The sequence below is a fragment of the Aquarana catesbeiana genome, linkage group LG09 (assembly GCF_042186555.1).
Source record: "Aquarana catesbeiana isolate 2022-GZ linkage group LG09, ASM4218655v1, whole genome shotgun sequence".
Taxonomy (NCBI): Eukaryota; Metazoa; Chordata; class Amphibia; order Anura; family Ranidae; genus Aquarana; species Aquarana catesbeiana.
Genome location: NC_133332.1, coordinates 59,811,553 through 59,838,963, shown reverse-complemented (window position 1 = coordinate 59,838,963; position 27,411 = coordinate 59,811,553). Strand labels below are relative to the sequence as shown.

General features: G+C 38.8%; 1 protein-coding gene across 1 annotated transcript in view; it reads left to right on the top strand.

Annotated features, from left to right (window-relative positions):
• The first annotated feature begins 5,653 nt into the window (after positions 1 to 5,653).
• Positions 5,654 to 27,411, top strand: part of LOC141107702 (cytochrome P450 2A5-like) — a 35,289-nt gene continuing 13,531 nt past the window's right edge. The window contains exons 1-3 of the mRNA XM_073598620.1: positions 5,654 to 5,916; positions 10,772 to 10,934; positions 23,263 to 23,412. Coding sequence (XP_073454721.1) covers positions 5,737 to 5,916; positions 10,772 to 10,934; positions 23,263 to 23,412 — 493 coding nt within the window. The 5' untranslated portion in view covers positions 5,654 to 5,736. The remainder of the gene's footprint in view (positions 5,917 to 10,771; positions 10,935 to 23,262; positions 23,413 to 27,411) is intronic.

Below are 27,411 nucleotides of genomic sequence, written 5' to 3'. Positions count from 1 at the left end.
CAGATGAATTGCAATTAATTGCAAAGTCCCTCTTTGCCATGAAAATTAACCTAATCCCCAAAAAACATTTCCACTGGATCTCAGCCCTGCCAGAACAGGACCAGCTGACATCATGTCAGTGATTCTCTTGTTAACACAGGTGTCGGTGTTGACAAGGACAAGGCTGGAAATCACTGTGTAATGCTGACTTTGAATAACAGACAGGAAGCTTTAAAAGGAAGGTGGTGCTTGAAATCATTGTTATTCCTCTGTTAACCATGGTTACCTTCAAGGTAACAAGTGCAGTAATCATTGTTTTTCACAAAAAGGGATTCACAGGCAAGGATATTGCTGCTATTAACATTGCACTTAAATCAGCCATTTATCGGATCATCAAAAACTTCAAGGAGAGAGGTTCAATTGTTGTGAAGAAGGCTTCAAGGCGCCCAAGAAAGTCTAGCAAGTGTCAGGACCCTCTCCTACAGTTGATTCAGCTGCAGAATCGTGACACCATCAGTGCAAAGCTTGCTCAGGAATGGTAGCAGACAGGTGTGAGAGCATCTACACGCACAGTGAGGCGAAGACTTTTGGAGGATGGCCTGGTGTCAAGAAGGGCAGCAAAAAAGCCACTTCTCTCCAGAAAAAACTTCAGGGACAGACTCATATTTTTCAAAAGGTACAGTTATTGGACTGCTGGGGACTGGGGTAAAGTAATTTTCTTTGATAAATCCCCTTTACGATTGTTTGAGGCATCCGGAAGAAAGGGTGAGCGCTACCATCAATCCTGTGTCATGCCAACAGTAAAGCATCCTGAGACCATTCATGTCTGGGGTTGCTTCTCAACCAAGGGAGTGGGCTCACTCACAATTCTGGCTAAGAACACAGCCATGAATAAAGAATGGTACAAAAACATCCTCTGAGAGCAACTTCTCCCAACCATCCAAGAACAGTGTGGTGACGAACAATGCCTTTTCCAGCATCATGGAGCACCTTGCCATATGACAAAAGTGATTTGCAGAACAAAACATTGAAATTTTGGTTCCATGGCCAGGAAACTCCCCAGACCAATCCCATTGAAAACTTGTGGTCAATTCTCAAGAGGCGGGCGAACAAAAAACCCCACAAATTCTGACAAACTCCAAACATTAATTATGCAAGAATGGGCTGCCATCAGTCAGGATGTGACCCCGAATTCAATTGACAGCATGCTAGGGAGAATTGCAGAGGGCTTGAAAAAGAAGGGTCAACACTGCAAATATTGACTCTTTGCATAAACTTAATTACAAAGTAATTGCCACATAAATAAGAAGGGATAGACTGTTAGTGGGTACCTTCATCCTTCAATTGTAAAGTAATGGGGGAGGAATGGCAGGGACTTCTCCAATCAAGTCCTACCTCACCATCCAGAGCTAATTGGACTATCACGGTACCTCATAAATGCATACAAACATGGGTAAAATTGAATTTATTCAAAACGTAAGCATTAAAAAATCTATACATACATAATATAGATTTGACAAAAGTACATTACAATACAAAAAATTAAAGTGACATTAAAAACGCCCACAAAGGTGGTTGGAGGCAGTTTTAGAGTACTTGAGAACGTAACCTCGACAGTTTCGCGGTCAAGCCGCTTCTTCAGGAGACGTCCAAGTAGATTCTCTATAAATCAAATAGCCATGATTACATATATAATATAAGGAGATGGTATAAAGGTGATAACATAGCATTGGAGTAGTTATTAATTACAAGTAGACCTGTACACTCACCAACCACTGCCCAGTCCGGACTTAGACGGCACTGTGAGACGCCCAAGATGGGCGTTCCCCCGGGGGCGAGCAAGGGGGGTTTTTTATGGCAGAGTACACTGGTATATAAAGGAGATGAAATATGCATTAGATATTGATAAATAGGATCAGATATGGATAAGTGGCAGCCACCCCGGTGGATAGAGTAAGGAATTGGTGGGGGGAAAAGGAGGAAAAGGAAAAAGAAGGGGAGGGGAAAGAGGAGAGAGAAGGGAGAGAAAGCATGGGACCAAAGAAGGGGGGGGGGGAGGGGGGAAGGGGGGAAGTTAAACTTACTTAATGTAATTATCAATGAAAGCCTTTAACACTTTTAATTATACTTCAGTATACCATTGTAACATCTGACAAAAATCATAAAATGGAATGTAAACGTTCCTTGTAAAAGTAATATGGATGACAGATCCTCTTTATTAGGAGATCTGTGGTCAAAAAGAAAAAAATATATTTGCTTTTGCCCGAGAACTTGAAGTGACATCAGACATCGCTCCTGTCCTCCATGGCCATAGAGACGAGTGCGATCATCCTGGCCTAACTTGACTTCCTGCCCTGCAAACGGCCGCATGGGATCGCTCCCGGGCTTTACTGATGGGTCCGGTAAAGATTTTAAGGGCCTCAATAAATTAAATAAGCTGTCAGTAAATCAGGATTGATACATTATATATATATATATATATATATATATATATATATACATATATACAGTGGGGACGGAAAGTATTCAGACCCCCTTAAATTTTTCACTCTTTGTTATATTGCAGCCATTTGCTAAAATCATTTAAGTTCATTTTTTTCCTCATTAATGTACACACAGCACCCCATATTGACAGAAAAACACAGAATTGTTGACATTTTTGCAGATTTATTAAAAAAGAAAAACTGAAATATCACATGGTCCTAAGTATTCAGACCCTTCGCTGTGACACTCATATATTTAACTCAGGTGCTGTCCATTTCTTCTGATCATCCTTGAGATGGTTCTACACCTTCATTTGAGTCCAGCTGTGTTTGATTATACTGATTGGACTTGATTAGGAAAGCCACACACCTGTCTATATAAGACCTTACAGCTCACAGTGCATGTCAGAGCAAATGAGAATCATGAGGTCAAAGGAACTGCCTGAAGAGCTCAGAGACAGAATTGTGGCAAGGCACAGATCTGGCCAAGGTTACAAAAAAAAATTTCTGCTGCACTTAAGGTTCCTAAGAGCACAGTGGCCTCCATAATCCTTAAATGGAAGACGTTTGGGACGACCAGAACCCTTCCTAGAGCTGGCCGTCTGGCCAAACTGAGCTATCGGGGGAGAAGAGCCTTGGTGAGAGAGGTGAAGAAGAACCCAAAGATCACTGTGGCTGAGCTCCAGAGATGCAGTCGGGAGATGGGAGAAAGTTGTAGAAAGTCAACCATCACTGCAGCCCTCCACCAGTCGGGGCCTTATAGCAGAGTGACCCGACGGAAGCCTCTCCTCAGTGCAAGACACATGAAAGCCCGCATGTAGTTTGCTAAAAAATACCTGAAGGACTCCAAGATGGTGAGAAATAAGATTCTTTGGTCTGATGAGACCAAGATAGAACTTTTTGGCCTTAATTCTAAGTGGTATGTGTGGAGAAAACCAGGCACTGCTCATAACCTGTCCAATACAGTCCCAACAGTGAAGCATGGTGGTGGCAGCATCATGCTGTGGGGGTGTTTTTCAGCTGCAGGGACAGGGTGACTGGTTGCAATCGAGGGAAAGATGAATGCAGCCAAGTACAGGGATATCCTGGACGAAAACCTTCTCCAGAGTGTTCAGGACCTCAGACTGGGCCGAAGGTTTACCTTCAAACAAGACAATGATCCTAAGCACACAGCTAAAATAACAAAGGAGTGGCTTCACAACAACTCCGTCACTGTTCTTAAATGGCCCAGCCAGAGCCCTGACTTAAACCAAATTGAACATCTCTGGAGAGACCAAAAAATAGATGCCCACCAACGTTTACCACCCAACCTGACAGAACTGGAGAGGATCTGCAAGGAGGAATGGCAGAGGATCCCCAAATCCAGGTGTAAAAAACTTGTTGCATTTTTCCCAATAAGACTTATGGCTGTATTAGATCAAAAGGGTGCTTCTACTAAATACTGAGCAAAGGGTCTGAATACTTAGGACCATGTGATGTTTCAGTTTTTCTTTTTTTAATAAATCTGCAAAAATGTCAACAATTCTGTGTTTGTCTGTCAATATGGGGTACTGTGTGTACATTAATGAGGAAAAAAAATGAAAAATAATTTTAGCAAATGGCTGCAATATAACAAAGAGTGAAAAATATAAGGGGGTCTGAATACTTTCCGTCCCCACTGTATATATACACACACACACACACACCATATTGTAGATGCTATAACTTTAACGCAAACCACTTATTTTTATACTTATTGGGATTTTTTTACCATAGACTTGTAGCTGAATACATTTTGGCCTCAATTTATAAAGAAATTTGATTTTATTGAATGTGTTTTATAACAGAAAGTAAAAAATATGAGTTTTTTTTTTTTTTAATTCTCAGACTTTTTTTTGTTTATATAATAATAATAATAATAATAATAATACAAAAAAAAAAAAACACAGTGGTGATCAAATATCACCTAAAGAAATCTCTATTTGTTTGAAAAAAAATGATATAAATTCCATTTGGGTATAGCATTGCATGACGACGCAATTGCCAGTTAAAGTAGTGCAGTGCTGAATAGCCAAAAATGGCCTGGTCATGAAGGTGGTAAAACTTTCCGGAGCTGAGGTGGTTAAGCAATTACAGCAACAGTTTGTTATCCTTTTGGGATAAAGGTTTTACATAAATAAAAAATAAATAAATAAAAGATGATCATTGTAAGCATCCCTGTTAGGCAGGCCATACACAATTGGAGTCTCGGTCAGTGCAGCAGGAACCGGGCGAGATTCCAACTGTGTATGGGCAGGCTGAATGTACCAAGTTGATTGTTTAACTTGGATACAACAAGCATGCTGGGTTTTTACCTGCGATGATTGCTAGTGGCTGCTATAGCCACTAGCAATAATCACTGTCTTCTCCCAGTGGGGATGGCTTTTTTCCTTCTTTTCTCTATTTTGCTTTTTTTTTTTTTTTTTTTTTTTACTTATCTATGATTGATAATTGGTGTATTTGTAAACTTATTTTGTAACATTATATTGGAAAAACAAGAAAAATATATTATATATTAAAAAAATATATATATGATATCTTGATGCATTATTATTTTTCTTTTTGTGAATATACAAATTATTTATATTGTAAAGCGCTGCGTAAACTGTTGGTGCTATATAAATCCTGTATAATAATCATATGTTCTGCCTCATTTAAAGCAGATTTCTGCAAGAAAGTACATTTATTGGGAAATAGTTTTAATGCGTATGTAATATTTGGAATGCATAGTGGTGTTTATTGTATCTACTTTGTATAAAATGTTTTCTTTTTTTTTCTTCCTTTCCATATTTTCCTTTTTTTTTTTTTCCCTCCTCCGTTTTTACTTCTCTATGATTGATATTTGTAAACTTATACTGTAAAATTATATTAGAAAAACAATAAAAAGATAATATATATATAAAAAAACGATAGTGATAAAAAATGATATCTTGATGCATTATTTTGTTTTGTGAATATACAGGTTTTGCCTCATCTAATGCAGATTAACTGTGCTCCTGTTCTGAATGACATATAAGGAAAAGGCTCCTTAAATGGATTGCTTTCTGTGTACATAATGTAGGTCAGAGATAACTGAAGTCGTGATGTCACACAATTTTAATGTCGGTGCTGCAAATGTTGTACATTGGACTCACGTGTCCATATAAACCAAACAGTAAGAAGGCACACCCAGTGGGCTGGCTGAGCATACTGTGTGTATATATCTCCGGGGCTGCTGTTGTATACATAACGCTTCCTCTGTTCACTCTTTGTGACAATGGAGCTGGGAGTGACGGGCTCCATTCTCCTGGCTGTCTGTGTCAGTCTCGTAGTATATTTTTTCTCATGGAAGAAGAAGCTGAACAGCCAAAAACTGCCTCCTGGACCACCAACATTGCCCCTGTTAGGCACTGTTCTACATGTGAGCACCACCGAAATGCCCCAGTCTTTGATAAAGGTAAGGAATGAAGGAACTATATGGGGAATTAACTACTTAAGGACCAAGCCTCTTTTTGAGATTTGTTGTTTACAAGTTAAAAACAGTTTTTTTTTGCTAGACAATTACTTAGAACCCCCAAACATTATACATTTTTTTCTAACACTCTAGAGAATAAAATGGCGTTTTTTGCAATACTTTCTGTCACACCGTATTTGCGCAGCGGTCTTACAAGCACACTTTTATTTAGAAAAAATACACTTTTTTGAATAAAAAAATTAGACAACAGTAAAGTTAGCCCAATTTGTGTTTTATATTTTGAAAGATGATGTTATGCCGAGTAAACTGATACCCAACATGTCACGCTTCAAAATTGCGCCCGCTCGTGAAATGGCGACAAACTTTTACCCTTAAAAATCTCCATGGACGACGTTTAAAAAGTTCTACAGGTTTTTGAGTTACAGAGGAGGTCTAGGGCTAGAATTATTGCTCTTGCTCTACCGATCAAGGCAATACCCCACATGTGTGGTTTGAATACCGTTTTCATATGCGGGCACTACTCACGTATGCAATCGCTTCTGCGCGCGAGCCCGGCAGGAAGGGGCACGTTTAAAATTTTTTTTCTCTTATTTATTTTACCTTTTATTTTTTATTTTTACACTGTTCTTTTAAAAAAAAAAAAAAAAGGGTCACTTTTATTCCTATTACAAGGAATGTAAATATCCCTTGTAATAGAAAAAAAAGACAGGACCTCTTAAATATGAGATCAGGGGTCAAAAAGACCTCAGATCTCATATTTATACTAAAATGCAATAAAATTTTTTTTAAAAAGTTGTCATTTAAAAAAAAAAAAAAGACCCTTTAAGAGCTATGGGCGGAAGTGACGTTTTGATGTTGCTTCCGCCCTGCAATGATATGGAGAGGGGTGGGGGCCATCTTCCCCTCACTCGTCTCCATTTCACACAAGGGACAGCATCCGATCGCCTCCGCCGCTGCCAACGGCTCCGGTAAGTGGCGGAGGGCACCAGAGCACGGTGGGAGGGGGCCCTCTCCCGCCACCGATAAAAGTGATCTTGCAGTGAATCTGCCACAGAGACCACCATTATCAGAAACCTGACTGCCGGCCGAAGAAGAGGATACCGGGGTTATGGCAGCTAGCTGCTGCCATAACTACGATATTCCTCTTCAAAGTTAGGGCGTATATCGGCGTGCGGCGGTCCAGAAGTGGTTAATAAAGCTTCCTGCACCATCATAACTGCACAAGAAACTGGCTCAAGTGGGGGCTTGTTTACACTTGCAGTTGGGGGGGAAGCGCAAAAGTTGAGCTGCATTTTTGATGCCCTTCAACCGTTTCCCCTGTTTCTGCAGAGGTAGTGGCCTTGGGTATACATATGCCATGGCCGCAATGCTTTGCTTAGTAGCCATGGCAGCCAGAACCTCCTGTTGTGAATGGGGCCACTCTGCAACCACCCCACAACCATACATGGTTGGTGGTATTTGGGGGATTAAAGTGATACAACGCCTCCTCATCGCCTGTCTATTACTGCTTGCAGAGCATTCCTCTTCAAGGTCTAAAGGCTCGTTTAGATATGCCTTGAAATTTTAGATACCATGGGCGCCCAATAACACGCTTATCACATTGAGATGTATTATTGATGTTTATTTTATGTGTTTGCGTTGCGGTAAATAATGCTTTCCAGATACTAGACATGTGCTGTTCATTTCGTTCCGAATTTCTGAATTACAATAGTACTGAATTTAAATGAATAAGAAAAAAAACATTCGGACGAAATTCTAATTTGAATCGTTTTCGAATACCTTTCAAATTCGAATAGTTTTCGAATTTCCAAAGGGAATAGTATAGAATAGTAAATAAAGGAATAAAATAGAAAAAAAGATTGAACAAAAAAGAATATAAAGAAAATAAAAAATAGAATATAATAGAGTAAAACAGAACAAAATAGAATAGAAAATAAAATAATAGAATAGACTAGAATATAGAATAGAAACAAATAGAATAGAATAGAATAACATAGAATAGAATAACAAAGAATAAATTTAAATTTGAATACATAAGAAAAGAATAGAATAGAAACAAATTGAATAGAAAAAAAATAGAATAGAAAAGAAAAGAATAAAAAAAAACAAAAAAAAACCAATAGAATAGAAAGAATATAATCATTTCCCAAAATTCAAATAGAATCAATTCAAATTTGAATAGAATAGAAAAGAATAGATTAGAATAGAATAGAAAATAACAGAATAGTATAGAAAAAAAACAACAGAATAGAATAGATTAGAATAGAAAGAATATAACCATCTTCCAAAATTTGAATTTCGCATAGAATACATTTGAATAGAATAGAAAATAAAATAATAGAATAGAAAAGAATAGAATAGAATAAACAAATAAAAAAAGAAAACAATTAAAAAAACAATGGAATAGGATAGAATAGAAAAAATATAGCCATTTCCCAAAATTCAAATAGAATCAATTTGAATAGAATAGAAAAGAATAGATTAGGAAGATGGTTATATTCATTCTATTCTATTCTATTCTGTTTTTTTCTATACTATTGCGTTATTTTCTATTCTATTCTTCTCTATTATTTTCTATTCTATTCAAATTTGAATTAATTCTATTTACATTTTCAAAAATGGTTATATTATTTCTATTCTATTCTATTCATTTTTTTTATTCTATTATTTTCTATTCTATTTGAATTTCATAAGATGGTTATAATCTTTCTATTTAATTCTATTCTTTTTTGTTATTCTATTCTATTCATTTCAATTATATTTTGTTCTGTTTTACTCTATTATATTCTATTCTTTTATTTTCTGTCATATTCTTTTCTAATCCAGTATATTTTTTTCTATTCTGTTCCTTTATTTTCTATTCTATTTTATTCTCTTTGGAAATTGGAAAGCTATTCAAATTCAAAAACTATTCGAACACTTTTCGAATCGATCTGAATTCAAATTTTAAAATTCAAATCGATACGAATAATTGTAACGAATTCCAAAAATGAATTAAACTAATTTAACTAAACAAATTTATGTAAATAACGAATCAAAACAAAACTAAACTAAACCAATTTTTTCGTTATGCACATGTCTAACCAGACACCTTCTCTGGGTTGGTTTTCAATTGTATGGATTCTTGTACAGTACAAAACGCATATGAAACGCCTGATTTTGACATTAGTGTAAACCTAACAAAGCAGATAGCCCAATTTCAGGTCTATCCATCCCACATGTGCCAGTTATCTCTTCAGAGTGAAGAATCCCCAGTTGCCACCAGGTTTACCAGAACATTGGAAGATTTCCTCTTTATTCCTGTTCTGGTTACTACCCAAAAATGGGTGTTTTCTGTTACTTTCACTCCTGGTGATATTAGTAAATAGGACAAAAAGAGTGGGTGAATCTCCATAAGAGGGTTCTCCACAAGAGGGTTCTCCACTGTATCCAAAATTAAAAAAAAAAATAAAAAATTGTCCCTAGGTCTACATTAGGCTGGGTTCACAGTATTGCAAATTGGATGTGGATTCCCCTCATCCAATTCGTAATAGCAGAAGATTTTGACCTGCTCTCTATGGAGCCGGTTCACAAATCTCTGCAGCGGGTCCAGTGCAAATTTGCACAGGAGCCCTGTGCGTCTTTTGGTCCATTTCAGGTACGAATTCAGCCAAAAATTCAGGCTATAATCAGATCTGAAACAGTGAACGAGGACACACCAGACCCCTGCTGGGAGCCGCATGAGAAGATAGTGTGAACCCAACCTTAAAGAGGTTGGAAAGGCTGAAGATTTTTTACCTTCATGCATTCCATGATGAAGGTAAAAAAACCTTCAGTGTGCAGCTCACCCCTAATACTTACCTAAGCCCGATATCGATCCAGCGATGTGCACAAGGCCCAAGGCTCTCCTGGGTTTCTCCCTCCTGATTGGCTGAGATGCAGCAGCAAGAGCCATTGGCTCCTGCTGCTGTCAATCACAGCCAGTGAGGCGGGTGCAGGGGCAGAGCTAAACTGTCCTCTCTGTATCTTATGGACAATGAGAGCAAGCTCGGGAGCGAGCTTCCCAAATTCCCCCAACAGCAAGCGGCAAGGAGGAGGAGGGCCTGAGAAGAGGAAGATCAGGGCTGCTCTATGGAAAACTATTACACAGAGCAAGTAAGTATAACATGTTTGTTATTTTTTATAAAATAATTTCCTTTACAATCACTTTAAATAATCACCAAGTAATACACTTGCTATCCTGCTGGCTATATAGGATGTTTTTCACCTTTTACAGTGGAAGCTGACCATACCACTATAGCTCCCAACTGCCCCTGATTTTGAGGGACTGTCTCTGATTTTGAGGGACTGCCCCGAATCTCGAGCAAAGTCTCTCCATCCCTCTTTTCTTCTCATTTGTCCCTCATTTTTGTCTGATCTATATAGTTGTATATAAATTGCACTTTTTATCTTTCAAAAGTTGTTTCCCAGTGCTAAACCTTTCATCCAATTTCTAAATTGCTGCATTTCTAAATTTCAAAAGCCATTATAAAGTAATAGTAGTGGTAAATAAAAGCACTTGTGGGTTTAACTATTGATTTTTATATAATTCTGCTTTAAAGGGGGCATGGCAGGAGGTGTGTCCTATACCTACATACTTTTGTTAATAGATGTCCCTCATTCCCATCTCGAAAAGTTGGGAGGTATGTTATCACCATGCATTTGTTTATAAACTTTGGATCATACGATTCATCTGGAAAATGCTCAATTTAGGTTGGTTGGTTCATATCACATTGCAGTTAGTCACTTTGACTTTTAAGGTTCATGGCTTGGCCAAACAAACATTACCAACCTTTAAACCAATATTGCTTTTTTCCAGCTGAGTGAGAAGTATGGACCGGTACTCACCATCTACATAGGCAATGAACCAATGGTGTACTTGGTTGGCTATGATTGTGTGAAGGAAGCTTTGCTCGATCACAGTGATGCGTTCAGTGCAAGAGGGAACACTTTCTTTGCCACGGCGCTTTTCAAAGATTATGGTAAGTTACATAGAATATCATTCCATCACATAAATTGCCTTGAGGTCAAAATCAAATGAGCTTTTGTGTGTGTAACTTTATTTTTTTCAATTCATCCAAAAGTTATGTTTGACACGGAGCTTGGTAGGTTGAGTCAGACCCTGCCTTATTTATTTATTGATTATAGGTACTTATATACCGCTGTCAATTTACTCAGCACATACAGTTACATAAAACCGCTTACAATCTAAGGTCCCTAACTCACATTCAGACAAACACATACTAGGGCCAATTTTGACAGGAGCCAATTAACCTACCAGCATGTCTTTGCAGTGTGTGAGGAACCCGGAGTACCCTTCTTAGATGTCTTGGATACTACGACAACAGGAGCTCCCTGCCATAATTCCCAACTCTATTCCAGTCCACCTTGGTGACGTTCCCACTTACCGTTGTGTGATCCTGCTTCTTCTGTCACAATCTTCATAGTATAAAATAAATACCAATTCAGGCAGAGTGATGCCCCTTATAATTGCCACAGCAATTATGAAGATATCTCATCACTACACCCTGAGGAGAGAAGAAATTGTCAGACGTTTGAACTTTTCAGCATCTACCAAACACTTAAAGTGATTGAAAACATTTACCTTGTAAAAAAAAACATTCAGTGTCATGAGGACAAGTCTGATCATTGGAGGAGAGTACACTGAGTTCCCAGCACAGCTGGGGAACTGAGCATGGTGAGCTCTCCCGCCTAGTTAGGTCAGTTTTTAATAGGAAAACAGAGGGACTGGCAGGAGCATCACAGATTTCACACAAAGAATATAAATAGAACCTTGGCCTCACCCTTAATATATTGGGATGCAATGAAAGCGTATCTTCAAGGTATCCTTATTGCACAAATCTCAAAAATTAGGAAGCAATCTAGGCAATGGGAAAAAACTCTAGCTAATGATATGATGAGGACCGAGCTTCTATTTATAACCAACCCAAATGAAGACACAAAAAATGAATGGCTTCAGAGTCAAATACACTATGCAGCAGTGGCTAAGAAGAAGGCAGAAAATAAAAGATTCTTTCTACAACAACCATACTTTGAAGAGGGAGAGGGGACAGGACGCCTATTGGCAACTATTGTAAAAGCTCAGCGTGCAGCAACATATATAACTGAAATACAATCACCCTTATATAAAAGGGTTGATACTACTACAGAGATATTGGGTGTATTCAGGGAATATTATCAGGCATTATATAAAAGCAGGGTATCCTTCTCAGAAGAGTCCTTGAATGGATTTTTGATACCATTCAATTACCAAATATCTCAAAGGACGAAAGGGAGGCTTTGGAGGGTCCATTGACTTTGGATGAACTAAAAAGGGCAGCAGGTAATTTACCTAATAATAAAGCACGAGGACCAGATAGCCTTCCAGGAGAGATATATCAAAAATATGGGGACGCTCTATTGCCTGAACTGCTTGATGTTTTTTAACCATGCTATGGAGGTGGGTTCACTTCCCCATCAATGAATGAAGCAGTAATTATTGTTCTATTGAAACCCGATAAGGACCCAAGTAACCCTGATTCATATCGTCCAATATCTTTGCTACCGTCAGATATTAGGTTGCTGGCAAAGGTATTGGCAACGAGATTATCAAGCTATATATGGAAATTGATCCACCGTGATCAATCAGGCTTTATCCCCAATAGATCTACAGCTAATAATATTAGATGGTTATTCTTGAATTTACAACTGCCAACAGATAATATGGGAAATAGAGATATAATGTCACTTGATGCGGCTGAAGCATTTGATAGGAGAAAGGGTCTTCCTGTGGATTTGCTTAAAACGATACGGGTTTGGTCCGAAATGTATCAAATGGATACAGCTTTTCTATGACTCTCCAAGAGCAAGGGTACAGGTGAATGGATGTATATTGTCCCCTTTCTCGTTGACCAGAGGGACGAGGCAGGGATGTCCTTTATCCCCGCTGCTCTTTGCTCTGGTCATCGAACCATTGGCTGAGGCTATTCGTTCATCTGTGGATATTGTGGGACTCCGCAGATCTACAGGTGAAGACAAGATAGCACTCTATGCGGATGACGCTCTCATGTTTCTGGGAGATACGGGTCCATCCATATCTGCAGTTATGTCCTTAATAAATCTATATGGATCCTTCTCAGGATTTAATATTAATCTGTAATAATGTTTGTGGACTCTGAGTGTACGGGACATCTGCACCAGATTCAGCGGATGGCCCTGGTCACATCATTTAAATACTTGGGAGTGGTAATTACACCGAATGTTATAGATTATACAGATAGGAATATACTTCCTCTCATTTTTAGATTTAGACAACAGAGTAAAATATGGAGTAAACTCCCAATATCCATTGTGGGGAGGGCAAATTTGGTGAAGATGGTGTGGATGCCACAGATGTTATACCTGTTGCATAATTGCCCCATATGGTTGCGCTACAATTATTTAAGACCATTGACGCTGTCTTGAGAGACTTTGTGTGGAGGGGAGGAAAACCCAGGATTAGATTTGAAATATTACAACAGCCCATTGATAAAGGGGGAATTGCGATACCTAATTTAAGAATATACTTTATTGCTTCACAATTACAACACTGGCATGGTTGGGATGCAGGGGACATGGAGGACCCTATACAGAAGATAATAGCATCCCATTTTAAAAATTACCCTTTAGTTCAGTTAATAGTAGCATGCCATTTCTATAATAAAAAAAGGTTCCCTACTTTCCATTTGATTCATAGAGTATGGGAAGCAGTACGAAATATTATTCAACATAAGGGATATATGAAACAAATGCCCATATGGAATAATTATGGCCTCCATGAAATAAATAAATTATCAGAATATTTAGACTGGAAAAAGGCAGGCATAATATTCCTGTATCAGCTATATGAAAGGGACGTTTTACTTCCATTTAATATATTGAAAAATCGGTATCAGCTAACAAATAGAAACTTTTATCAATACCTTCAAATACGTCATGCATTACAAACTCAAAGCTCAAAAAGTCAATTACAGTATGAACATTCTAAAATATTAGCAAAGGAAACCTCAGCTGCATGTATGAAAAGAGGATTAATAGGAGATCTTTATGCTAATTTACAAATAATGGAGAATACTGAAAAACACAAAAATAGCTTTGTTCGGTGGCAAGAAGATATAGAGGGTTTAGATGAGGAGGACTGGACACGCGCTCTTGAAACACTTCCTAGGACATCTCTCTCGCAGTCTCAAAGGCTATCTCAGATTTTTATTATACATAGGTCTCATTACACTCCACAAAAACTTTATGCTTGGGGAAAATATATAACACCACTATGTCCGCGATGCTCTCTATTCAATAGTTGCCTTATCCATATGCTTTGGCGATGTCCAAAGCTTTCTCATTATTGGGAAAAAGTATTTATAACCTTAAACTTAGTATGCTGAACTGAGATAATAAGGTTGCCAAAACTGGCACTACTGGGTATAATACCTGATGGAGCATTACCAATAAAAATGCATATTATGTGGATAAGATCCCAATACTTAGAAGGTAAAGTTATGTAAAAGAAAGATAATTTGTGGCTGTTTGGAGGAAATGGCTACAATTTGATGACTTATGTCCTGTACACACGAGTTGAATGTCCGACAGAAAAAGTCAGACGGAAGCTTTTCATCGTCTATTCCAATCATGTGTAGGCCTCATCAGACTTCTTTTTTCGAAAATTCTGACGGACCTAGAAATGGAACTTGTTCTAAATATTTCCGATGGAACCAATTCCTATCGGGAAAACCGATCATCTGTATGCTGTTCCGACGGACCAAAAACTAGGCATGCTGTGAAGCAAGTACGAGACGGAAGCTATTGGCTACTGGCTATTGAACTTCCTTTTTCTAGTCCTGTCGTAAGTGTTGTACGTCACCGCGTTCTGGACGGTCTGACTTTGGTCGGACTTTGGGTTGACCGTGTGTAGGCAAGACCGCTTGAATGGAATTCCGTTGGCGTTCCGTCTGAGAAACCTTCAGAGTTTATTCCGACGGCTAAACCGGTCGCGTGTACGCGGCATAACACTTGGGGAACTCAGGCTGTTTTGCAGAGTGTATTTATAATTCTAGTATGTTATATTCATTATATGCTAAGTCACCCCCAGAGGTACAAAGTATGCTTAGTTTATATTTTTGTTTGTTTTTTATTGGATTCTTTACTTTATGATATGATATGGACTAATTTGTTATATTTGTTTATATGTTTTTGCAACAAAAAAAAATAAAGTATTTATTTGATTTAAAAAAAAAAGTACCTATACTGATTAAAATCCAGTAATACCCTGTCTCATCCTGCTCTGCACATGCTCAGTTGCCCCAGGAAGTCGAGTGAGGGCAAGATGGCCCCCACTTGGCTCTATGCCCTTGGAGGACCGGAGCGAAAGCAGATGTCACTTCCCGTTCTTGGGTTAAAGAGATCTTTTTTTTTAAAAACATCAGTGTCAATATTTTTCTTTTCTTTTGCTTTTAAAGGTAAATTAAATATCTGGGGCCTATTTGACCCCAGATCTCTCAATAAAGAGGACCTGCCATTCTTATTTCTAAGAATTGTAAAACCCCCCTGAGTCAATAAGTTAATACTTTGTAGAACCACCTTTCATTGCAATTACAGCTGCAAGTCTTTTTGGGGATGTCTCTACCAGTTTTGCACATCTAGAGAGTGACATTTTTGCCCATTCTTCTTTGCAAAATAGCTCAAGCTCTGCCAGATTGGATGGAGAGCGTCTGTGAACAGCAGTTTTCAAGTCTTACCACAGATTTTCAATTGGATTTAGGTCTGCACTTTGACTGGGCAATTCTAGCACATGAATATGCTTTGATCTAAACCATTAGATTGTATCTCCAGCTGTATGTTTAGGGTCGTTGTCCTTCTGGAAGGTGAATCCCCGCCCAGTCTCAAGTCTTTTGCAGACTCTAATGCTGCGTACACACGACCAGACTTTTCGACAGCAAAGGTCCGACGGAACGAATCCGCCGGACAATTCGATCGTGTATGGGCTTCATCTGACCTTTTCTGTCGAAATATCTGACGGACTTTAGAAATAGAACAAATTTTTCAAATCTTTCCTGACGGACTCGACTCCTATTGAAAAAAACATTTGTCTCTATGCTAGTCTGATGGACCGAAAACTATGCAAGGGCAGCTACTGGCTACTGGCTATTGAACTTCCTTTTCTAATCCGGTCGTACGTCATCACGTTCGAATCAGTCAGACTTTGGTGTGATCGTGTGTAGGCAAGTCCGTTTCGTTGGAACTCCGTCGAAAAGTCCTTTGCAGTTCAGTCCGATGAAAAGTCCGCTCGTGTGTACGCGGCATTACAGGTTTTCTTCTAAGATCGCCCTGTATTTGGCTCCATCCATCTTCCCATCAACTCTGACCAGCTTCCCTGTCTCTGCTTAAGAAAAGCATCCTCACAACAAGATGCTTCCACCACCATGTTTCATGGTGGGGACGGTGTGTTCAGGGTGATATGGAGTGTTAGTTTTCCGCCAAACATAGAATTTGCTTTTAGGCCAAAAAGTTACATTTTCACCTTCACCAAAATTCACCTTCTTCCACATACTTGCTGTGTCCCCCACATGGTTTCTCGCAAACTTAAAATGGGACTTCTTATGGCTTTCTTTCAACAATGGCTTTCTTCTTGCCACTCTATCATAAAGGCCAGATTTGTGGAGTACACAACTAATTGTTGCCTGGTGGACAGATTCTCCCACCTGATCTAACCAGATTTACCATGAGACTCATGGCTGCTTGCTTGCTGCTCTGAATAATGCTCTCCTTGCCCGGCCTGTCAATTTAGGGGAACGGCATGGCTTGGTTTCAGTTGTGCCATACTCTATACATTTGTGGATGGTGGATTGAACAGTGCTCCATGAGATGTTCAAAGCTTGGGATATTTTTTTTAACCTAACCCTGCTTTAAATTTCTCCACAACTTTATTCCTGGCCTGTCTGATGTGTTCCTTGGCCTTCATGATGCTGTTTGTTCACTAAGGTTCTCTAACAAACATCTGAGGGCTTCACAGAACAGCTGTATTTATACTGAGATTACCTCGGGTGGACTCTATTTACTAATAAGGTGACTTCTGAAGGCAATTGGTTCCACTAGATTTTAGTTAGGGGTATCAGAGTAAAGGGGGCTGAATACAAATGCACGCCACATTTATCAGTTATTTTTTTGTAAAAAAATTTGTTCATTTATCATTTTCCTTCCACTTCACAATTATGTGCCATTTTGTGTTGGTCTATCACATAAAATCCCAATAAAATAAATTTACATTTTTGGTTGTAACATGACAAAATGTGGAAAATTTCAAGGGATATGGATACTTTTTCAATCACTGTAATTGCAAGGTCATGCAAAGTTGTCAAAATTTATATTATTTTTTCACACAAATAGAACTTTCTTTTGGTGGTATTTGACCACCACTTTATTATTATTATTATTATTATTGTTATATAAACAAAAAAAAGACCAAAACATTAAAATATATATATTTTTTACCTTCTGCTATAAAACATATCCAATTAAAAAAAAAACAAATTTCTTCATAAATTTTAGCAAAAATTTTTTCTGCTTCATTTCTTTGGTAAAAAAATAAAATCACAAAAAGTGTATATTGCGTAAAAGGTTGGAGCATTTACAAACTATGGTATATATACTGGAATTTTAATTTATTTTTTTAAACTACTAATGGAGACTTATAATGGGACTGCGTTCGTGACCAATCAAAGCGGATCACATGACAACTGTAAACCATGAATGCCTTTGATTCTTGCCATTCATTGTGTACTATTTTGTTGATCTCTGTGATTGGTAGGGATGAGCTTTGAATTCGAGTCAAACTCATGTTCGTGGGCCGGGTTGTGGGGATGAGGCCCTTGTCCTCATCAACATGGGGACAAGGTGTTTTGGGGGCTACCCCAAAACACCCTCCCAATGTTGAGGGCATGTGGCCTGGTACGGTTCAGGTGGGGGGGCCGCTCTCTCGTCCCCCCTCTTTTCCTGTGGCCTGTCAGGTTGCGTGCTTGGATAAGGGTCTGCTATGGATTTTTGGGGGGACACCACGCCATTTTTTTTTTAAATTTTGGTGCGGGGTTCCCCTTAATATCCAGACCTGAAGGGCCTGGTATGGAATTTAGGGGGACCCCCACGTCATTTTTTTTTTTAAATTTTGGCTGGGGTTCCCCTTAATATCCATACCAGACCTGAAGGGCCTGGTATATAATTTAGGGGGACCCCCCCGTCATTTTTTTTTAAATTTTGGCTGGGGTTCCCCTTAATATCCATACCAGACCTGAAGGGCCTGGTATGGAATTTAGGGGGACCCCCCCCGTCATTTTTTTTTTTAAATTTTGGTTCGGGGTTCCCCTGTCCCATGCCGTTTTTATCAATGAACTTCTATGTGTATTGTCGGACCGGCAATTCATTAATAGCCGCGAGTAGTTTTACATTTTTTTCCTTTGAAATGTAATTTTGCTGTCAGATTGTTCTAAACACGGGAAACATGCGTCCCTTTACAGGCATACTATAGACACCCTCCAGGTAAGAAATTTTAAGGGATATTACACTTTTAATGTTTCACTTTAAGCATTATTAAAATCACTGCTCCCGAAAAAACGTCCGTTTTTAAAACTTTTTTTTGCATTGATACATGTCTCCTAGGGCAGGACCCAGGTCCCCAAACACTTTTTATGACAATAACTTGCATAGAAGCCTTTAAAATTAGCACTTTTGATTATTCATATTCCTGTCCCATAGACTTTAACGGTGTTCAAACTAATTTTTTGCCTGTTCGCATGTTCTGGTGCTAACCGAACAGGGGGGTGTTCGGCTCATTCCTAGTGATTGGTTACAGTGATCACACGGCGTACAGACAGGGACAATCACAGCTAAACAGAACATTACACACTGAATGAATCTATTTCATTTTTAATGTATTATTTCCTCACATATTTCTGCAAATCAACAAAGACTTCAAATGTAATAATGTTCTTTTTGGAGCATATTTAAGACCCCTATCAAGCACCTTTATTTCTTCCTTAGTGAGCTTAACTCCACTTAGGTTGAACATACCTTCTCCTAGTAATCTCTTTTTCTCCTGTTTCTTTAAGCCTGCTCTGTACCCCTTCCTCTGTTTGGACTTCTCCTTTTCAATCCATATCATTCCTATCTCATTGGTGACCCCTCATGTCTCTATCTCTCTGAAAAAGGTCTGTGAGACATTTCATGGCCGTAATCATCTCTGAGGGGCTCATACCAGTTATATACTGGAATGGGAACCCGCTCTTCCTTTCTGCGGTAGTTCCCAGGATGCTCTTTTCGTCTGTAATAATTCCCAGGGCATCTATTGTTAAAACTATTATTCAATCTTCTATCACTTCAATAATCTCTTCCTTGAGGCATCTTATTAAAACCATTGTCACCCCTCAGCCTCCATGAGCGTTTTTTGTTTCAGAAGCCTAATTGCCATTCCTTGGTTCCCCTTTGTGCTAATGGGGGTTCCTCATCTTAGTTTTCTGTCGTCAACCATCGGAACCTTTAACTCTTTCTGCAGAGTAGTGCTCGTAGATAACAACCTTCCTTCATTTAGCTTACTCAGCCACTTAAAAACATGAATATCCTTATAGTCACATGTATCTCTTTGATATTTCTTCCTCTTGGAGTGTTTCACTTCTTGATCTTTTTGCACCAACTCTTTATTCAGCTGATTCATGAGTGTCATAAATTCTGGTAATTCATTACAAGGCTCCAATTTTTCCTTATATTCAGCAATCTGCTGTTTGATTTTTCTAATCTGACGGTTGAGCCTGACATGCAGAGGGAAGGCCTCTCATACAAGCCCTGCTCAGGGACCACCAATGTTGAACAGTGGCCGCAAGAGCATGGCATTGTATGGGTGCCTGGATCGTTTTCCGTGTGGTGGATGGGTCACCAGGGTGGACCAACAGGTTAAGCAGCAGGCGTTGGCAGACCAGCAGATTCTGGGCTGGTGGCAGCAGGCAGCAGGGACCAGGCAGGTGCATGCAGAGCAGAAGGGACACAGGATGCATGGTCAGACAAACCGGGTTGGTAACAGATGATCAGATGCAGATATAGATGGCAGGCAAAGAATGGTCAGGATGCAGGCAAGGTTTGGCAACAGAATATCAAGCAGAGGAGAGGTTAAGCAAAGTCAACAAGGCAAGCCGGTGTCAGGAATCAGATAATAGATCCAAGCGTAGTCAGAGGAAGCCGGGTCAAACACAGCAATCAAGTAAGGATAACAGGAACAGGTATATGGGTACAAGCTGCAGATCAGACAGCAAAGTACTAGTGAACCTACTGCTCTTATATATGGCATTTGGATGCCAGTTATTGGTGCGTGCGCATAAGTGGGGCACGTACACGTGCCCATTGGCGTGTGCGCTCGTGCGGAATATTCGTGCGCAGGGGCACATTTGCGTGCCTGCATGATGGGCACTTGTGGGATCGCGCATGCGCAATTGCGTCTGCCTTTGAGCAGCCGTTGCACCATGGCCAGCAAGTCCCTGACAGTTTTACAGATACTGTACCTGGCAAAATGTGAAAGGCCCCTTTCATACCAGTGCCATCTGGTCCGTTTATCAGGCAATCCGTAAACAGATCCCCTGCTGAATAAAAGCAGAATGGGATGGATATTATTTTAAGACAGATTTATACATTTTAGCGCCATTTAAAACCAGAGCGTTCCATGAGTATATTAGATCTATGGACAGCTGAGTGTAAATAGACGTGTCACCCTTTACATCAGACTATCTCTGATCATTTAGTTTGGGGAAAAAAAAGTAAAAGGATGCAAACCTTTTCATTTTTTTTTTTTTCTTTTGGGATCAGGATAGTTTCAGGAGGTAAACGGTTGTAAACAAATTTACATCTATTTACATCTACCTGCCCATAGAGATACATAAAGCTTCCTGAAAAAAATTACAGGCAGACCTAAGAGGACTGGAAAAGAAAAAAAAAATCTGCGCTAATTCACAATTACTTGCAGATGACACAATGGGGTTTATTTACTAAAGCTGGAGAGTGCAAAATCAGGCTCATTTCTGCATAGAAACCAATCAGCTTCCAGGTTTTATTGCCAAAGCTTATTTGAACAAGCTAAGGTTAGATGCTGTTTAAAGAATATTGTAGGGATAGAACGGCGCTACCTCAAAAACGTCAGAGGACGAAGCGCGCACGACGGTTCTACGCTTCCCACATCACTTCCTGGCAGACCTGTGGGTGGAATAGACACTTGTCCAGCTGATCGCTACTTCCCCCAACTTGTATCTGCATTGCTTACAGTGACTGTGGATACCATACAAGACAGTATTTGAGTACTATCCTCCCCCTAGTGGTCAAGGGAGGAATAGCGGAGTACTGTGCTTGGATGTGTTTTTAACTTTTTTAATAACTTTTTTTTATACTTTACTTTGAAAAATCAGAATTTTTTATATATATAATTTTAAAAAACTAATTATACCCTTTGAGACTTTATCACACTATGGAAGTCTCCTTTTCTTTGACACATGAGGATTAAGATCTACCGGGATACAACTGGAGATATGACAGCAGTGAACAGAAAAGCCCTTGCATAGGACTACAGGCCTGACACCCCTGCAGGGGTTCCTACCTTTGGTGAGTGAACATTTTGAGGGGGGTTCACAGAAGTCACCACCCTACGCTGTTCGCACGAAAGTCACCTGGGGAACAACCTGATTGCTGCATGCACTGCATGGGACTGTCATAATTATGCTTCGATCTCCATAGTATACGGACTTTGCATTGAAACATAGATATATATGCTATTGATGTATGATCTTTGCTTTTCTTTACAGGATTTATTATATATGTGCTTATATATGGTTTTTTATGCACAGAGAGTGTTTTCTGGAGTTCCTGATCTAGAGAGAGTATACTGACTTATCAGGAATGTATGGGCTGTAGACAGCTGTTTGGTGACAGGTTATATATATTTCTTAGTAGGCTACATGCAAGCCTATGCTGACTCATGTTTTAGTCATATCTTACCTTCACTAAGCCGTGACAACATCACAATTTTCCTTCACATACAAAAACGGTTTCACATAAAAACGCCTTTATACATGTATATAAAAAAAGTTTTCATATAATGTTTCCTGTATATGCTTAGCCATACAGGTTTTTGAGGTAGCGCCGTTCTATCCCTACAATATTGTTTAAACAAATTTCTACTAGGCAGGACACCCCTAGGAGTGTCTTTGTTTTAAGGGAGGCAGCAACCTATGTGAATTCACCATATAGATTGATCCTAAGCACGGTTTTTCAGGTTTAAAAGGTTAGATGCTGATTGGCTGTCATGCACAGCTGCACCAGATTCTGAGTGCACCAGCCTTAGTAAATCTACCCCAATATCTCAACACCAGGTACACCAGTTATAGTACAACAAAGTGCAGCGCATAAAGAGTAATAATCAGTTGTGAAATATATCAACATCCATATATATGCTATTCCAGGCCTCATTGACCACCAGCAAGCTTCATTTACCGCCTTGAGGCGCACCAATTACCTCCAATGGTTTAGCTTGTGAAGATTCAGGAATAAAGACTGCCCCTAGTTATCCCTGGACCTTGGCTGTTTTTTAGTTAAATAGGTACCATACCTTTGTTCAATTCATCTGAGTGCACTCAAAACCCAGTGTAGGATTATAATCATCCTTGCTGTATTTAGAGTCCATATACATTGTTTATTGCTAATTGACATATTCATTCTGGCTAATGATATAAAACCGTATTTCATTCTTTTCTACTTGGGTATAGTTCTTTTACCCTATGTAGCAGCCTGTTTTCTAATTTGCCTGCTATGTGTAAAGTTTTGTTTAAACTGTTACTAATGCTAATCCATATTTATAAATTAAGCGTATTTACCAGTGAACAGGTGTGTGCTTATTTATTGGCAATATCCTACAGCCAGGAAAAAAGGTATTTGTGCTTGCAGTGATTTTTTTCAACTATGTGTTTCAGAGGGTCTAAGGTTATTCTTGGAGTTAAGGCGGAGAGCAGAGAACCCAAAATTACTAAGCAGCCCCATCGGGGGTTGCACTACACATGTTTTTTATTTTAAAAAATAAATAAATTCCCTTTAGAATTACCTTAATTTATTTACAAAAGCTTTCAACTGTGGGTATAAGATTGTGTATATGGGATTGTATGATTTTTATTTATTTTTTCTATTGGTTGAACTAGATGGACTTGTGTCTTTCTTCAACCTGACTAACTATGTCGCTAATGTCGCTTTCCTCTACAGGAATTGTACTGAGCAATGGGGAACGCTGGCAACAGCTACGCAGATTCTCACTGACCACCCTAAGGAATTTTGGCATGGGAAAAAGAGGAATTGCGGAGCGGATCCAGGAAGAGGCTCATTTCCTGGTGGAGCAATTTAGGAAGAATGGAGGTCAGTAAAGATGAACATGTCAAACAAATAATGCAGTGCTACTAAGTACCTACAAACTCTAATTGTGTTATTTGTACATTTGACTAAAATGGCAACTGGTCCTGTGCATCTTAAAATAAACCACCTGGGATTAACCATTTCCCGACTGGTTATATACTGTGTATGTATATATATATATATATATATATATATATATATATATATATATATATATAGATATATAAGTGTTTCACCAGGCCTGCAGAAACACTACTCAGCGCCAAACACCCAAACAGACCCAAGATGTAGATATATTAATATTAAATAAAAAGGAATAAGTAAATATTCAAAGGTGCATGACCATGAATAAGCATCAGTATGCAATTAAAAGTCAGACATAAATAAGATTGAACTCCACTGTGTCTGTCTAGGCAGAGAGACAATCTAGTGAGCAGCAGCTGTCTCAAACCAGAGAAAAAAACAAATATAAAAGCAGTGTTATAAAGTAATCACCATTTAGACTAAATTATCACACTAGACAGCGCTAATGTTGAGCATTTGAAACTTGTGGCCAACAACACATATATGGACAGTCTTATATCAGAGAAGAGTCCTTTAAAAGAAAATCCCTTATAAAGGGAAGTGATGAAAAGTTCAGGGTGTAATTCAGATAATCAACAGGTGATCTTGAAAAAAACAATCCTCCACATGCACCTTCCACCGATCACTGTGAAATCCACCCGGTGACAAACACTCTCCCCCTAGGGGGTTAAACTCACCAGAAAAGGGGAGTAATAAAACCTTCAGAGTCAGCACTCTTTAGAAGTAGTATGTTGCCATCATTACTATACACAGGGTCACAGGTTTGCAGGGCTCATAATGAATCAAAAAAACAGAAAGAATGGTGCACATAGCGTAATCCTGTTTATTGATTCAAACCCCTTGCACAAAGACAGACAGAGAACCCCCCTTCAATAAAAATACGTACATCAAATAAAACAAACAGTGAGCAATCAATCAAACAGGCAGGTATTGCCAGTGTGTACACTTCACCCAAAGCTGTCAGCGCCGCTACACAGGAAAGGCTCAGTACTTCCTGGTTGTGCAGATGACTCAGGTGGAGCGCACACGTCACTTCCTGCGTCGTGTTGGCCACGCCCTGACGCGTTTCGTCATATCCTTTGACTTCAACAGAGGGCGTGGCCACACGACGCAATGGCCAGCTTATAAACCCCTCCACAGGCCGCTCAGCCAATCACAGCAAGACTAAGGCGATGGCGGGTGCACGTCGCCAGCTCCAGCCTCACTGGCGGCTTACTGTAAACAGCGTGGAGGGACACAAAGGCGCTGCACTAATCCAATATAATAAAAATGATTATAGAGTGGGCACAAGCAACCTTGATTAAAATACATTGATCAAAAAAGCGTCACCACATGCATCTTAGCATTATGGAATACCATTCACAGGCAGCAAGTGCTATTTTAAAACCAAATCATAAATAAAATAAATAATAACATTGATGCATTTTAGAGTCGTCTATAGGAAATCTAAAATCAAACACACTAGTTAATATGCATATACAGAATATACATGTAAAAAGGAAACTCTAATACGGTTACATACTAAAGACCTTCCTGCACTTTTATGCACATATATTTAGTGAAAACAATGTTTTATTATATAAGTATAAAGAGAAACCATCAAAGCAATAATACTGCTAGATACAGTCCCCAACCTACAAGGCTATTGCTAGTTTTAATAATTACAGCAAAACCAGCAAATAATCACAAGAAAAAACATAAATTAGAAATAGAGAGGCAACGAGGTCGCATAAAAAGAGGAAAAATTGAAAATCGCACAGATATTAAAAATCGCACAAATATTAAAAAGATAAAATTAATCAATATCTTATTATTTAGGAAACTAACATCATATCAAAGGCACTCCTATCAGAGATCACAGGGATATGCCATAGACAGGGAGGCTGGAAAAATCGCATGATAAATTAAAAACCAAATTACTCCCAATCTCTATGTAAGAATCAAGTAATCGTACAAACTGTACTACTGTAAGGAGACCAGACATATGTCACAAAGAAATAGGTCCCTTTAACCACACAAGAGCAATATCAAACTGCCTGCAAAGACACTAGCAACATATAAGATCAACCGTTAATCGCAAATATTAGTAATCGCTTATAAAGCAGTTGATATCCAAGTCCCGGTTGATCTTATATGTTGCTAGTGTCTTTGCAGGCAGTTTGATATTGCTCTTGTGTGGTTAAAGGGACCTATTTCTTTGTGACATATGTCTGGTCTCCTTACAGTAGTACAGTTTGTACGATTACTTGATTCTTACATAGAGATTGGGAGTAATTTGGTTTTTAATTTATCATGCGATTTTTCCAGCCTCCCTGTCTATGGCATATCCCTGTGATCTCTGATAGGAGTGCCTTTGATATGATGTTAGTTTCCTAAATAATAAGATATTGATTAATTTTATCTTTTTAATATTTGTGCGATTTTTAATATCTGTGCGATTTTCAATTTTTCCTCTTTTTATGCGACCTCGTTGCCTCTCTATTTCTAATTTATGTTTTTTCTTGTGATTATTTGCTGGTTTTGCTGTAATTATTAAAACTAGCAATAGCCTTGTAGGTTGGGGACTGTATCTAGCAGCATTATTGCTTTGATGGTTTCTCTTTATACTTATATAATAAAACATTGTTTTCACTAAATATATGTGCATAAAAGTGCAGGAAGGTCTTTAGTATGTAACCGTATTAGAGTTTCCTTTTTACATGTATATTCTGTATATGCATATTAACTAGTGTGTTTGATTTTAGATTTCCTATAGATGACTCTAAAATGCATCAATGTTATTATTTATTTTATTTATGATTTGGTTTTAAAATAGCACTTGCTGCCTGTGAATGGTATTCCATAATGCTAAGATGCATGTGGTGACGCTTTTTTGATCAATGTATTTTAATCAAGGTTGCTTGTGCCCACTCTATAATCATTTTTATTATATTGGATTAGTGCAGCGCCTTTGTGTCCCTCCACGCTGTTTACAGTAAGCCGCCAGTGAGGCTGGAGCTGGCGACGTGCACCCGCCATCGCCTTAGTCTTGCTGTGATTGGCTGAGCGGCCTGTGGAGGGGTATATAAGCTGGCCATTGCGTCGTGTGGCCACGCCCTCTGTTGAAGTCAAAGGATATGACGAAACGCGTCAGGGCGTGGCCAACACGACGCAGGAAGTGACGTGTGCGCTCCACCTGAGTCATCTGCACAACCAGGAAGTACTGAGCCTTTCCTGTGTAGCGGCGCTGACAGCTTTGGGTGAAGTGTACACACTGGCAATACCTGCCTGTTTGATTGATTGCTCACTGTTTGTTTTATTTGATGTACGTATTTTTATGGAAGGGGGGTTCTCTGTCTGTCTTTGTGCAAGGGGTTTGAATCAATAAACAGGATTACGCTATGTGCACCATTCTTTCTGTTTTTTTGATTCATTATGAGCCCTGCAAACCTGTGACCCTGTGTATAGTAATGATGGCAACATACTACTTCTAAAGAGTGCTGACTCTGAAGGTTTTATTACTCCCCTTTTCTGGTGAGTTTAACCCCCTAGGGGGAGAGTGTTTGTCACCGGGTGGATTTCACAGTGATCGGTGGAAGGTGCATGTGGAGGATTGTTTTTTTCAAGATCACCTGTTGATTATCTGAATTACACCCTGAACTTTTCATCACTTCCCTTTATAAGGGATTTTCTTTTAAAGGACTCTTCTCTGATATAAGACTGTCCATATATGTGTTGTTGGCCACAAGTTTCAAATGCTCAACATTAGCGCTGTCTAAATGGTGATTACTTAATAACACTGCTTTTATATATATATATATATATATATATATATATATATATATATATATATATATATATATATACAGTATCTCACAAAAGTGAGTACTCCCCTCACATTTTTGTGAATATTTTATTATATCTTTTCATGTGACAACG